Source organism: Anoplopoma fimbria, chromosome 14 (genome assembly GCF_027596085.1).
Source record: "Anoplopoma fimbria isolate UVic2021 breed Golden Eagle Sablefish chromosome 14, Afim_UVic_2022, whole genome shotgun sequence".
NCBI classification, from domain to species: domain Eukaryota; kingdom Metazoa; phylum Chordata; class Actinopteri; order Perciformes; family Anoplopomatidae; genus Anoplopoma; species Anoplopoma fimbria.
The window spans coordinates 20,992,467-21,008,013 of NC_072462.1; the positions used below are offsets into that span (position 1 = coordinate 20,992,467).

Sequence of the window (15,547 nt, forward strand, 5' to 3'; positions counted from 1 at the left end):
CGAGAAAGAACTCACAATTTGACTGTATCTATATTTATTTATTTTTACCTACAATGGCCATTGTAGAAACCACATTATTAAAGGCAGGTTGGACAACAGACTGCCTCGTCCTTTCACTGTGTACAAGACCTTTTTATAGTTTGTATAGAGACATGTGGAGGCCTGACCACTCTGTCTATGTTACTCAAACTGCATGTTTATAACATTTCATCATTCAGCTGCAGTGGACAAGCAGAATATGTTCAAGTGCAAAGTTAACGCTGTGCTGCACTGTTGGTCACAAACTTTAGTTTTATTTGCACCGTTGCTCCTTCTTGGAAGAAAGCAGCTGCAGTCAGTTTGGATTCAGATAAATTACAATGGATTCCATCTGCAACTTAGACTCATGGCAGAAAATATATCTGCTTATAGCCAGTATTGATATCAAACTAGAGACCATCTTGCGATGGGATCACAACAGCCGCAACTCCAAATTGAACCAAGGACGTAAAATGATGGCCCTTTCCCTACTTTCCACCCCTTTTCTTCCAGCACTCTTACTTGTACTATGCCCTTCTTCAAAGTCGTCCTTCATTTTTATCTCATGGGAACAGGCAGGGAGCTCAGGATTCCTGAAGGAATTCCTGAAGGAATCCTGAGCTCCCCAGAAAGCCGCATCTGAGAAATTCACGGACGCTTTAAAATAATGTATTTTATTCCTATCTAAATTTAACTTTCCCTGCATATGTGTTTCAAACATATGGTATATCAATCCTATATTTTTAGAGGGTCGAGACAGTTTTATGCATGTTATAAGAGTAGTATGTCCATCGAGAGAGAGAGAGAGAGAGAGGGCAGGCTCAGCAGAATTATCAGTAAGTGGTAGTAAATGTACAGTCTAGGTTTCCAGTTTGTCTATGAATAAATGCTGCAGCTCCTCAAGTAAAGTTCCCTTGTCTTGCTTCCTAACTGCTGGGTAAAGTGAAGGGTGTTACTAAGCAAAACAAAGTCTCTTCTGCGCTTCCCGACTAACAAGAACAAAAAATAGATACAAATATATATTTTTTCCTCTGTTTCTTGGTCTTCCCAGGCTAGGTATTTACTGTTCAAATTGTAATATAGAGTTTATTCTTGTTTGTAGGCGGGCTCATTTATGTATGATATGTGTGTGCATGTGTACAATACCTGTGTGAGGCATGGATGTGATGAAATATACAGTGGGAATTGGACAATTCCTTACATTTGAATGAGTGCCACTTGTTGCTCTTTGTCATTATGGGGGCAGTCCATCATTCTTGCGCATTACATTTCGTCAATTTGTCATGAGGAGTACAATGCAGAAATTTAAAATCGGATTTTGCATTATGGGAAGTGTAGGATCCAGTGTTTTGGGAGTTTGACTTGCACTAGGGGCTGAAAGTCACGATATCTCAGCCTTTTCTGCTTCAATTTTCTTTTCTCACAAGCCCCTAAAGTATTTGAAGGTGCATTACTTAATCACCTTATTATCCCTTTAATTAAGCTATACAATATATAACAGCGTTTTCGTTTTATCGATATTATAAAAGTGAATGTCAAAATCACCTTTTCTTCTTCATCTCTCATACAGGAACTGGGGATTTTAAATTGCAATAATTCTAACGGCTCCCACTTCCTCACTTTGTGTAGCCATCTTCGGAGGAGGTGGAGGTGGAGGAGGAGGCACACATCTAAATTTAACACCTACGACATATTCAGAGAAAATGATTGAGTTTGCTCCCAGACGCACTGTAATCACTCTGCTTTTGGACCATCTCTTCCTGTGTCCTCATGTTGCCTTCACTGAGACAAAAGCCCGTATGTCTCTTTCCAGCAAACAGGAGAGGGGCTGTTAAAAGGATTAGAGAAGATGTTTTTTACTGCGCGGTAGTATGTGGTGAAGTGATACGTTTATTCTCTTAACCAGTTGTTTTTGTGGCTTATAAAGCTAGATTCAGAATAGTGCTCCTACCGGTTTACACCCACAGATGGGCATCTATTTGCAGATGAACTGATTTGGTTCTGTCTGAAGATTTTAATTACTGAAAAAACCCTGTTGTTGTGACTACAGTACTGTGTATGTCGCTCTGTAATTTGTTTGTTTTGCCTTGGAAAAAACTGTCGATATATTTGAGGCAAAGAAAACCTTTAAAGTTGTTATCTGCTGCTGGAAAAAAGGTAAAAAAGTGGCGTTTTATTTTTTTCCCTCATCATTTGCGTATGTAACTGTGACCTAATCACTAAGTGTGTGTGTGTGTGTGTGTGTTACTACATACAAAGGAGCCTACAGGTGCTCGACCACCTGCATGACTGAAAGTGCAGTTGAAGTTATGAAAGTCATCAGAGTCATTTGATTTAGAGCTTTTCAGTTCATTCAGTGAGAAGGATGCGTCTGGCTGGAAATGAGAACTTTAATTGTTTTTTCGTGAAGATGACTGCAGGTCACTAGACAGCCCACCTTGGAGATACGCAGACATACACTGGATGGATGTTGGAAGTAATTAGGGAATCAGGTACATACACTACATCATGCCTTCTACAAAGGACAGTAGGTAGTTTGGATAGTTTAGATTAGTTTTTTATGTTTCTCTGCTGTTTCCTTTTTACTAATTTGAATTACATACCCAGTGATTGAAGTGATGTTTTTTAATGCAAAAACATTTATAAAGGTACTGCGAGGAATTCTTAACTTGTTATGAAACAGTCAATCTAATACTGATGCCTCTATATCAGCTATTTTCTACGTTCCTCTAAGTTCGCTGTTGCCTTCGGATCTGTGGCAGGAGGTGGAGAGCCCTGCGACTAGCAGCAGAGCTCCACCTCACTGCTCCTCTGGGAGCCAAAACCCGACACCACGCTGCTGGAGACCGAGGCTGTATAGCTGGGGCCGCTGAAGAAATGGGAGGCACAGGAGAACTAGAACCAGGACTGAGCGGGGCAGACTGTTAGACCTTGCTGCAGTTAAAATGAGAAGTTTTCTAAAGGGACTCTGGTGCTCTAAAACACTTTATATATATTTTACCGAAATAAAAAACAAAGTAAAAGTTCCTTCTTGTAGCTTCAACAATGTTTAAGCTTTGCATTTATCTGACATCTTTAAGAAGTGACTTTGAAAGTTTATTAAGAGAAATATCTCAACTCAAGGTCCACTTACTATCTCATTCAACCATATCACACAGTCTTCATCAGAGTATGGGGTTGTCATGGAACTATAGAAATTGATCAGGGCTTCTCGTGTGCTCAAAAAAAATGGAAAGTTCGGACATTGACAAACTTTGTTCACTAATGACAACCATGTGATATGGTCAAAAGCTCCGGGCCAATCTTGTAATTAGACCTCGACGTTGAGCATGGAGGTTTATTTTTAACCTGAGGAACACATTTAATTACTTATTTTTAGGATTATATCACAATTTGAGTTGAGATTGTTTCACCTGTCTGCTGTTTCCAAGGTGATAAACAAACTTGTAATCGTTAAGACGGCGCAGCAGAAGAGTAAAGTGAACCAGACATCCTCAACATAAAGTCTGTTCAAAGGCACCTTGACAATGATTCAAACTCTCACCCCTACATCACCGCCATGATTATGGAAATAAGCTTTTAAATTATGAAGTCAGTTGAACCAAAGCTTGATGAGTGTGAAGCATTTATTAAGCATTTTGTTAGGGACTAATGAAAGCCTTTTAACCCACACCTCATCTCCACATTCACAACAAACCAAGTCTGACACTAACGTCCACTTTGAATCACGAAGCGTAAAAACTGATCCTAAAGTACACACTCAGATCTCAAAGGTTTTAAGTGTTGAACAAGTTGTGGAAATAAAACTTCTTATAGAGTTGTGAAGGGTACAAATGTGGACTTTGACTGTGACCATACATCACGGGATAATGCCCGAAAGTTGTCTTCGCAAAGTCAATTCATTTTCTGTACATCTCTTTTACACAAGCCATACACACAGTTTCCAGTTTTGTTTTGTTTAATACCTGGAATAATCATTACCCACAAGGTCCTTATGCAATGGAAACATTCACTTCTCCAGTAAATATGACAGACCGTATATACGACTTGGCAATAAACGATATTTCTAATCAGCTCAGCTCATAGAACCCTTTGGCTCAGCTATGAGCCAGAATGTTAACATTATGCTAGCAAGATTCAAAGTCACCAACATTGCAAATGGTTGACGATCAGTAATATAATTTGACCCTATGTTTAACAACAAGATTAGCTAGCCATCCGGCCATGTCACTGTCCCCAAATCAATATATCAATATAAAAAAAACTCAATTAAGTGAAACCCTGCAGCCAATCAGAATGAAGTTTTCGCCCAGGCTATGGTATAAAAGTGGTGATGTGTAACCACTGCAGTCTTGGGCATTTCTGAGGTGCGCTACTTTTAGGGTTTGAACTCCAAGTAAAATAGTTAGATAATCTGGTTAAACCTTCACAGCACAACGGTTCATATCAATGGCAGTATGTTTAAGAAAATGCATATAGAAGTTTAAATGAAATGATGAGCAAAATTTCAGGCAGAGAAAACAGCCCATTACAGAGGAAACAGCCAGAGGATCAGCAAGCTATTGTGACTGACTAATGCGAGCAAGTTCCTGGTTATCCTGCTTGTTAAGGATTATTTAACTAGCCACAGCAGTTCACCAACCAGCCCGTCAAGTCTTTCTTTTTTCAAACATTGAAAGAAGACCCAAACCATAATTATCCATAGCACTGGTATTCCACATCATTTTTTTATTTTATTTTTACAAAAGTGTTAAAGTTATATCACAACAACTGCTTTGAACAGATGCAAAACCAGAAAATGACTTAATTAAAATTGACATAATGTGCAATTTCACATTTCCCAAACTGACTGAACATATAGGCCTACTTGTTTTCCTCAATTTATGCTCAGTTCCCCATTTGTGTGCGCTGTTAATTTTGGTAATAATCTGCTGCTTTCAAGTTTGGTAATCCTCTCAGAAGGATCCTTCGAGATCCTGAGAACCACGCCACATTAAATCTGATTATTTTTACCAGAGGTGTTTAATCTCAAAAAAAAATTCAAAGGCAGACTTCCCAATTTGTGCTATAGTGGATAAACCTCATCTTTCATGTTGACCATCAACTACCTTATTCAAAACTTCCAAACGGCCAACTGCGAGCAAATGAAGACATCAGTACTTATCAAATAGCCAATCAAAATGCAATAGCTGGTACTATTGTTCTTTATTCTCAGTGTTTTATTGTATCTGTTCTTATTGCTTACATTGGAACACTGTAGGAACACAATTCCCTTTCCCTGCATACCGAGTGTTGTAATTGGAAAGAATGAAAATGAATTCTCCTTTGAAACTCTTTTTCATTTTGTTTCTCATCTTTGGATGTAATGACAAGAGCAGCTTCTTGGTGACATTAGTAGCCCGTCCTGTCATGTGTCTGTGTGTATGTGTGGGTTATTTGTGTGGGTTGAAGGGTTTGGAAGGTGAAACTCTTCAGCCCTCATCAGTGTTTTCTGTCAGGCTCGGAGACACATTAAACAGCAGCACCAATTTCCGCCCAAGCTGTCCAATGATTGCCATCAAGAGTCCTAAACAGCTTGCAATTTGTCCTCTACTGGTCTATTAAGACTCCGTTCATTCCCCGTGAGTTGTTTCACGGTGTGGGGAGGAGAGAGGGTCATGGCCCAGTGATCAGAGATGGACTCTTCACTGCTGTGTTGACGTCTCCATGTCACACAATTACATGAAACATACTATTATATTCACAGCTTCTTTTGTTATTTTATCCATCCTTCTCTTTTACTTTTTTCCCACAACTATTATGTTGACAATTATTACAATTCTTAACACATAAAAGAGACATGAGGGTGCAATGTGTGACAGTCCTTAATTGTTGTAAGCAGGTTGTGTACATTCATGTATTGACACAAATATGCAAGCTCAATGTCCCCTAACTATTTTTTTCTGGGGTTCTCATCCCATCACATCTCATCGCTCAATTGTTATCATGTGACATTGCCTTAAACTTTTATTTATTTGCTGTTGATGGAACAGATGGATGGATTGAAGAGTCTGTGAAGTAATATCATTCTTGCCGAATGTAAGATGATGAGATACATACCACTTTCATATCTCACAGCCAGGAGGCTGTTAGCTTAGCATAAAGACTGGAACTTGCGAGCCTGGCTCTGTCCAAAGCTAATAAAATCTCCCTACCCGTGCCTCTAAAGATGGCTTATTAACACATTATATGAGATATATAAGTGAGCTTTATATAATAGAATAGTAGTGGTATTTCCATAACCTCATGAACTCTTAAAACACTGAGCTGTCTCTGCACTGACTGCCAAGAGATGAAACTAAATATCGACATCTCACCCTCAGAGCGAGATATTGAGCTTGTGAGGTGTTAGCCCTGACTGTGCCTGCCCATCAACTCCTGAACACTCGCCAGATGAGAAGATTCAAGGCCAGAAAGACAGCAAATCAGTGAATTTCCCAAAATGATGCTTTTAGATGGAGATATTTAGCTGTAAGTGTATTTGTGTGGCTTCAGAATGGTGCCAGCCTGACGGCTGGTATGAGTGCAGGACACCGGCTGACTGAGAATGAATCTGGACAGCTGAGCGGCCGCGGGGATGCCCCGGTCGAGGGTCGTCGTCTGATGACCTTGTGCTGTCTGCCGTGGAAAGCTGATCTGACAGCGCGTGACCTGGGGCCGCGGACCCACATGTGGGGAGTGCAGATCACCACCAGGACGCAGACTGGCTGACAGACAGACGTGTTGTCAGGATGCTGTGAGGACTGTGAGGCGTTGCGCCATTAACAACGACACTTTGCACATCAATTAAACAATTAGCGCTCTCTTTTGAAAATTGGCCGTGCAGAGTTAGTCTGGTAAGGTGGCGCGACTGTGACGCATTCGATGGGTCAACAGTTCAGTCCCTGCAGTCAGTCAGTGCTGAGATGACCGGGAGCGAGATATTGAGCTTGTGAGGTGTTAGCCCTGACTGTGCCTGCCCATCAACTCCTGAACACTCGCCAGATGAGAAGATTCAGGGCCAAAAACTGGCTCAGATGAAAAGATACAAACCATTTTCTCTTCTGCTAATCTCCACGGTGATTGTATGATTGATCTTTGTGTGTATCACTGTTGAAGACTTCTATTGAACAATGAAAGGCAGACCTGATCCTGAACAATGTTTTTGACAGTATTGAAGTATTTTCATATATTCTTTGCATTTCTTTCCTTCAATAGCAGGATTTGACAAGTTCACCAGGTGGCAGGGCCGTAGCTACCATTGAGGACTCTGAGGTCATGTTGTCAGTAATATTCTGGCAATTTACATACATAACATCAAATGGAATTTCCATTCTATAATTTAACACATATTACACATTAGATTTTTTAAGATAATTCTAATCGTTTTTGGAACGATTAGAATTTGAGAAAATTATGCTTTTTTATTGGAGACACTCAATAGATTACAATTAATGGGATTTCTTATCCTCCAATATAATTACTTACCATTGTATTGAAATACTTTTTACAGGAGATAGTTTGAATTAATACATAAAATGTTCAAAATGTTCAAAAGTCTGGTGTCTAGTCAAAAACGTCTTATCTGGGCGGGGTTTCACTGGGGAAAGTTCGACTTGTGAGCCCAGGAATTCTAAAATCATTGATCCGGCCCTGCCAGGCTGTGATCGTTACTCACATTAAGCATCAAAGATGGAGTGAGTCTCTAAAACAAAGTACTTATATTAAATATAATGCAGCCAACATTAATTATGCAGCAACTGAATAACATCTGTGCTCTGCACTTTACAACAGCAGTACTTTAGGAACACTTCAACGTCCCAGGAAATACGCTAATTCTCTTTTGTGGCAGGTCATGTCTGTGTGCTAAATATGATGCTTAGCTAGTGGTAGCTTAGCTTACCATATAGACTGTAATCAAGGGAAAACAACAATATACCAGCCTTCCAAAAGCTGGCGAATTAACATGTTCTGTCATATCTCGTATCTATGTCTAAAATGATATTGTGGTTACCATGGGATTGCCAGGGCAACCAGTCCCGCACATAGCCCTGATACAACCACAAACTGTTGTGTTTCATTTAGTTTTTTTGTTTGGTTGCCAGAGACGACAACATGCTTATTAGCTTGTTTTACGCTACATTGTTGTGTCTTGGTAAGACAGGTGTAAGGACATAATTCAGGAATGGAACAGTTTCTTATCCCCGTACTTAATGGCTGTTTATAAGTCTAGTGAAACTAGATAAACGGTGATGGAGGTTGGACAACTGAGCGAGCCATGGCAGTTAGATGAAACTGCGTTATTAAGCCGGTGGGGCCAGCCATGGTCAGGGCTAGAGAATAGTGTCGCCTGTTGCCTAATGATGGATGAAGACATCGTTTAACATGAATACTGGCAGATTAGATAGGATCAATCCATTGTTGGTTTGTGTTTGCAATAAACAGAATATAATTAGCTTATTTTTTTAGCCAGAAAAGTATCATACTGTAATTGCTCCTCTAAAGTGTGGGCCAGCACAGAACATACATCTGGACGCAACACAGAAAATGTATTCATTTAAATGGAATGAGCTTTTCAATAATTAGGATTCTGAGATATCACATCAAAACCCGTAAGTCACTTAAGCACTTTCTTCAATATAAACATCATATGATTAATAAACCTAATCACAGTTTTCCTGTTATTTCCCCTGATAATGAATCATCTAGCTAGGTTTTTAGAAACAATAATGTTTTGATAAAGAAGGTAACATCTAGTCCTGTCAAGTCAATTTAATTTATACATCCCTAAATCGCATATATGCCTCAAACGGTTTTAGCCCTCAGATATTTATCTGCATGCTGTGTGCTGCGTTATTGAGCTCAGCATTAACGGACACTTTGCTCCTGAGCTGTTGGAGCTCCAGCAATGGGTTCAATTTCCTGATATCAATGTAACACACGCATCACAGAGTTTATAATTTCCTTCCACAAACACAACATCTATCTAAGGACTGTACTTGATATTACTGACAATTAAAACTCAGTGCTCAGTCCTTGATCCAGTAGTCGTTGCAGCTTGCCAGGGTGGATGCTATTTTCGGGTGAGTTACCTTCTCACTGTTGACTTGACAGATAAGGCCTAATCACTCCATTGAATCTAAAAAAAAGTAAGAGTATGCTGAATTACTTGTTGAATTAAGTCTTCTTTTATGTAAAATACACTGCTTCCCGTGGAGAGCACTTTTCTTTTCAAGAAAATACAGTTGATACCTGATAATGGGAATGTGGCACAAGAGTAGTCTATTTTATTACACAAAATATCAACATTTTCTCTGGGTCATTTTTTTGTGACATCAAATTGTATCATATTTTACCAATAAATGGTATGAACCCCAAAAATAAACTAAAGTTTTTGTGAAGGTCCAACAATTGTCCACACTGCCACTGTTTTTTTTTCACTATTGTCATTTTTAACTCTTAGGTATATAATTATCCATGATAAAAAGTCAGTGTCTAATTTGTTTGTTAAAAAAAGAAACATTAAACAATGCAGAGGACATGACTGCAGTGTACTCAATGCCAGGTATGGTACTGAATCACAATATGCTAATGATGAGACTGGTTAGCAAGACTACAAAAAAACTCAAGTAAAGATCATAAAATTGTGTATTTTTTTGAGAAATATCTGTTGTTCATGTAAAGGGAAAAAGGTTTTGGGGCTCTTACTTTGTTGGAAAAAAACATTGCGAAAATAGATGATGACCTCGTATAACTATAATAATATGTGGGCGGCTGTGGCGTAGTTCTCCAATCAGAGGGTCGGTGGTTCGATACCCGGCTTCGGCAGTCGATGTGTCCTTGGGCAAGACACTTAACCCCAAGTTGCTCCTGAAGGCTTGCCATCGGTGTGGACTGGATGTTGCATGAATGTTAGCTACAGTCTGATGCACCTTGCATGGTAGCCATCAGTGTGTGAATGATATGTAATATACTACTGATTGTAAGTCGCTTTGGATAAAAGCGTCTGCTAAATGACTGTAATGTAATGTAACTCGTATAATTATATTCTCAACTTAAATGTTCACTTATTTGCTCATTTTTCTGGAGCATTAAATCGCTTGTTGTGGTCTTCAGTAGTGAACGGATGGCTCAGCAGTCCTGTCTTTGGGGCTTATGAGCAGAGTTAAGTGCTGACTCTTTTTACCAGGCTTTTCGATCAACCTTAGCTGCAGAGCAGAATAGAAGACTGTCCTTAATATGGATTGGTCACATCTGGCCATTATGTGATCCTATTAAGCCCCTTTATATACTGTACCAACGGGTCATATCATGTAAGCCTCAAAGCCATTTTTTCTGTTAGCAACATAAACCATTGCATAACTAAACACTGATGATTTATTCTTGATTCAACCTCCATGTACCCTCCTAGACGGTCTATTATGTGATTATATGCCCACAAGCTCCATTTCCTGTCTCACTTCCTTACACTTAAAGACTTTTGAAGGCGGTTGCAGTGAGTGGTGTGTGATGAGCAGCTTTGTATTTAACAGTGTAGGTTAACAGTGGACGGCCAGTCAAAGAGCACTTAACAGCCTCCTGGTAGTCTTTAGTCATACACACAGAAAAACAAAAGTCCAATCACTGAACTCCTACTTCAGCCGTCCGCTGGCTCCGTCAGCCCATTAGCTCTTCACATGGAGAGCTCATGAATAGATTGATCATCATTAAGCAGACGATTCTCTCAACTGCTTTCACATCACGCTGTCTTTAATATTCGCACAATCAGCGTTAGAGCATCATCTTCATCCTCCTCATTATCAGCATCACTATCCTTCTCGTCTTTTTTACTGTCACAATCATCAACGTTGCCATTATCATTATCATTATCATTTTCACTTTCATCATCCCCTCCTCAACAACATCATCATTACATCGCCGTCCTCGTCATTGCCTTCATCCTTATAAGTGCGTTCTCATCGTCGCCACATCATCATCACCACACAGAAAATGAATCCCTAAAAATTGTAATACAACACACATAGAGAATAAATGCAAGTAAGCATTCGATTGTGATCTGGAGGTAAAAAAAATATATACTAGTATTGAGTATTGTGGATGTTAGGGGCAAACTAAGGATTTGCACCCTGGAGAAGCCTGTTTTTACACTCAGTTGACTTATTATTTTTTGAATATTATTATTATTTCAGTTTTGAGTCACAGTTTGGTTAGATTTAGACAACAAAACTACTTGGTTAGGTTTATGAAAAGTAGGCTAAATATTCACATGCAGTATCTACTTGAACCCACGTCAGATTGCAAAGAGCATTGTTGGCTACGGACACCGGGTGTTTGTCTCTGCCGTGCTATATATACCAGGGTTGTTATATTGGCTATTCTGCCCTGCTGCAAATTATATTGTTGGCTTCTGACATCTGGGTGTTAACAGCATCTGCCTCTTTTTTAATAAAATATAACTACATTAAGGAATAACTTGTAGGTTGAGTATTTAACGCAAGCAAGTCTGCGTTCAAGGGTGAAAGTAGGACTCTTATTAGAAATTAGAATGTTATAGTTGTCAACGTAGCAGTGCAGTGTGTGTACAGTTTAGGCTATTTGTCATTGAATATATGCTCCAATTCCTCAAGCCAGGGCCCAGGCTCACTTGAGGTGGACTGACCTTTTATGTGGACCAGCTATTCCAATGTGACAATTGTGACAAGTCCCTCCTCCCAGTACTCACTGGAGTTGGGAAAATAATGAATTCAAGTTTATCCAGGCAATGTAAACTTGCCAGCTGCTATTTGTTTAAAATACTATATAGGAAAGATGACAAGGACTGTTCGTCCATCCCCTGTTCTTACGAGCCTACCCAAAAACCTGAATATGAAAAGCCATTAAGAATAAATGAACATAATGAAGGTATCTGAACGAAGACCCTTGTTTCTATTATCGTCTTTGTGGTTTTAAGAAACAGTACAGGTCCTGAATCCCTTTTCTAGCAGGTTGTCTGGGCAGATCACCTCCCTCCCCCATATTACAATTGGGCTTCTGATAACAGATCTTTTAATATTACTCTCTTCTCCAATATCAGAGGATTGTGAGGGTGCCAGGCGGGGATATTGAGTGAGAGCTTAGAGTTTCTCTCCCTTTCGGCTTTGGCCCACCATCAAAACTTATTAGACAGATAAATGAGAGCTGGACTTGCGTCCGCGCTGGCCTCTTTCTGTTCCCCGCGTGTCATTTATTCGTCCCCTGAATACTGGCTCAATCAGATAGCGGCCAGCCTTTCACGGCAGCCACCATCTCTCTGCATCCGTTGACCTGCACTGGTACAGCCAGGGACTAATGTGGGCTGCGTCGGTGGCACTGAAACAACCATTTCCATTTCACTTTGATAATGCTTTTGTAAAAATAATTTGGATTTTCCCTCCAGATAAAGCTCAGAATCTGAAGGTCAGATCTGTATGTGCGGCTCTACTACTTTATAGACACTATTTGGTGTTTTGTTTCCTGGTTTATCAAAGTAAAGAAGCCTTAAAACAAGACTTCTTTTTGTAGCTCAAGTTTTTGACTTTCATCCTACTTTTCCAGCTTAATTTGCTTTTTATATCTTATGTGGATGGATGATGTGCAATAATATTATATAGCAAGGATTACAGCTTGTCTGAAAGACTAATAATAAGTTTCTCTTTTCTAAGTAGACCATGTGGAACAGTACTAATCTGAGTTTGTGTGTGCTCACGTGTGTGTTTTCTTCAGACCAACACACTCAACTCAAAATGTAGACCTTGAAAAAAAAAAGACATCCTTGACCAGTTTCCTGTATCCATGGCGATAGGAAGTGTTCTCCAATCACATTTCTGTATACTGTGTTAGGGAAGTGCACTGTTTCCTGCTGTTTTCACTGGCTTCCTCCCATTGGGGTGTGCTCAGGATTTTGCATTTGGTCCTGGATAGCCACTCAGTTTTTAAACCAGCGCTTTGTTGTGTTCTGTTATTCTTTTTTGTTCTATTTTGAATGTGCCCACTACAACGCCATCACATTTGAATGAAGTAAGTTTCAATTTTGATAGTATTTTCAGACAAACCTCACGTGAGTAGCATTTTGTTTGGTGTCCTATATTTGTCCACCTGATAGACAGTAAATCAATTTTTTATCTGTAATCACAGATTTTAAAACACTGAGATCAATACAAATGTTTAAATACATGTCTAACAACAACAGTGAAATTGAAATAAAGCGTGATTAATAGCATTTAGTGCACGATTGTCCATAAAATCATAATAATTTAAAGGTACGCTTGGACCTAGGAAATAACCCGTTCATCTGAATCTGCAGCTCCCCTTGGCCTAATGAAGTTTGTGAGTTTTAGATCATTGTTAAGCTGTCCGCCCCACAACTTGTTTGGTTCACTCTCACTGCTCTCATAGAGTTGTTTTTCGGCCACAGCAGGCAGCTGTTTTCAGAGCAAAAGCTCTAAAATCCCACTGTACACTCCGTATCAGCCCCATCCACCAAACAGACATAGTTAAAGATATAGGGTACAGATGGAAAACGAAACAAAAGCCAGATTTGTCTTTATCTTATGTTTGACGCTTCATTTTGAAACGTGCAGTGATGGCAGCCTTTTATGTTACAGAGCATTCTGGCAATTAAAGCCATCTGAAGCCGCTTCCTTGCAGACACCTGCTCACACTTCTCAAGAGTGTGTTTCATCAAACGACACTCATCCCCTCTGGATCAAACCTGGCAGCGATGTCGGTAGGTCATCAGGTAACAAGCAGCACCTCTCTTCAGATCCCTCCCCAGCCTGAGACCGCTGTACTCAGGAGCCGACACCCAATCCTGCTGGACACCCTCCGGCCCGTCTTGGTCCAGGCCATCATCAATCCTAAGCGAGGTATGGAGGAACCCCTCCAGACACCACAGCCCCCCGGGAGCTGCAGCTCACCCGGACCTGCCGGGAGGTCATGCTGGAGCTTGGATGCGAGGGTGGCTGTTCTTCTGGTGACTCTAGCTGGAGCTTTAATCCTGCTGCTGCTGTACAAACTCTTTCAGCTAAGACACAGGTGTGTGCAGAGCAATACATGTTGTAAGAAACCAACTCAATCTATATCTAATGAGATCAAATCCTTTCTGCTGTTTACACCCTCTTTACTGTTAGTTCTTCACAGCTTTTTTTTTTATTTTTTTTATCAAAGAATAATTCATGCCGGATTAGCTTTCAGTGGTAGCTTTCAGATATTACAATACCGGCTCTATGGTTAAGACACAAACATTCACTTGGTCTGGTCTCGGAGTTGTCTGTGTTTTCGTGTATTTTTCGTTTACAACTTCAACCTTTCGCAGTGTGTTTTGGGCTTCATGAAAGTTAATTGTAACTTTTTTGTTGACTAAAAATGTCTTATTCAGCTATCCGTTGCATAAACTCCACCCTCTTGTGTAACTTCTGGTTGCAAAAAAACAAGATGGCAACGGCCAAAATGCCAAACTCAAGGCTTCAAATACAATCGGTAAAGCCACGGTGACTACGCCATATATACTGTCTTATATACAGTCTATGTGTAAAATAAAGGGAAAATAAAATTTGTGCTGACTTGTGTTTTTTTGTTGTGTCCTGCAGGCTGATGTTGGCCAGGGCGAGGCACGCGCTAGAGTACTACAGCTTCTACCACTCCGCCACCTACACCCTCAAACACAGTGCATCGTGTCAGGACCTGCCAGCCAAGAAAGGGACGGTCCCTGAGGCCACACCACCCGTCCAAAACGTTACCCCGGTGACACACGCTGTCATCGCCCCGCTTCCGCCCCCACCAGTGCCTGTTCCGCCCCCTCTGCCGCTCCCCCACCTCCCGTCCTGCCTCCACCACTGCTCCGCACGCCACCTCCTCTCACCCCAACACTTCCCGTCCTGGCCTTCCCTCTCCCGCTGCCTGCGATCCACTACACCCCACCCAGCCCTCACCTGTCGTGGGGCGCCTGCTCAGAAGCGGATGTGTACTCTCGGATCGGAGCTTTCAGGCCTTCCAGGCTCTCCAGCCTCTCCAACCAATCAAAAGTCATCCTTTTTGAGCACTCCTCTCTGACCTTTGAGGAAGAACTTGACTGGAGACGTCAACATGCCAGTGGTTACCAAAACCGCTGCTGCTGAACTGATTATCATCCAAAGATGGTTGATTGTTTGGTGAGAGTGCTTTATGCTGTATGTATGCAGTAGACTATACTCTTTTTAAGAAATACTGGACTTTGTGCCAGACCTCTGCAAGAAAATGGCAGTTAGGAGTAAAACATCTGTAAATATGTTTCGGTCCGCTGGAGAATGGAGTTGTCTCTTTATTCAGACTGGTGGAAACACTGCGTGACAGTCCCACAGTGGAAGTGTCTCTCCCAAAGACCTTTTACAACTTCTATTCTGAAACTTGTTCTGGCGGTAAATAAGAAAGTTAATGGTTTGCTATATTTGAAATTGGGTCAGAGATACCTCTATCATGTAAATGTCCTTAAATTTGAAAACAGTAGGCTTTCAGG

General features: G+C 40.6%; 1 protein-coding gene across 1 annotated transcript; it reads left to right on the forward strand.

Annotated features, from left to right (window-relative positions):
* Window positions 1-12,978: 12,978 nt before the first annotated feature.
* Window positions 12,979-15,105, forward strand: LOC129102822 (uncharacterized). The gene is made up of 3 exons (XM_054613093.1): window positions 12,979-13,071; window positions 13,659-14,088; window positions 14,643-15,105. The coding sequence occupies exons 2-3, from the start codon at window positions 13,775-13,777 to the stop codon at window positions 15,103-15,105; spliced, it is 777 nt and encodes a 258-aa protein (XP_054469068.1). The 5' UTR covers window positions 12,979-13,071; window positions 13,659-13,774.
* The last annotated feature ends 442 nt before the right edge of the window (window positions 15,106-15,547 follow it).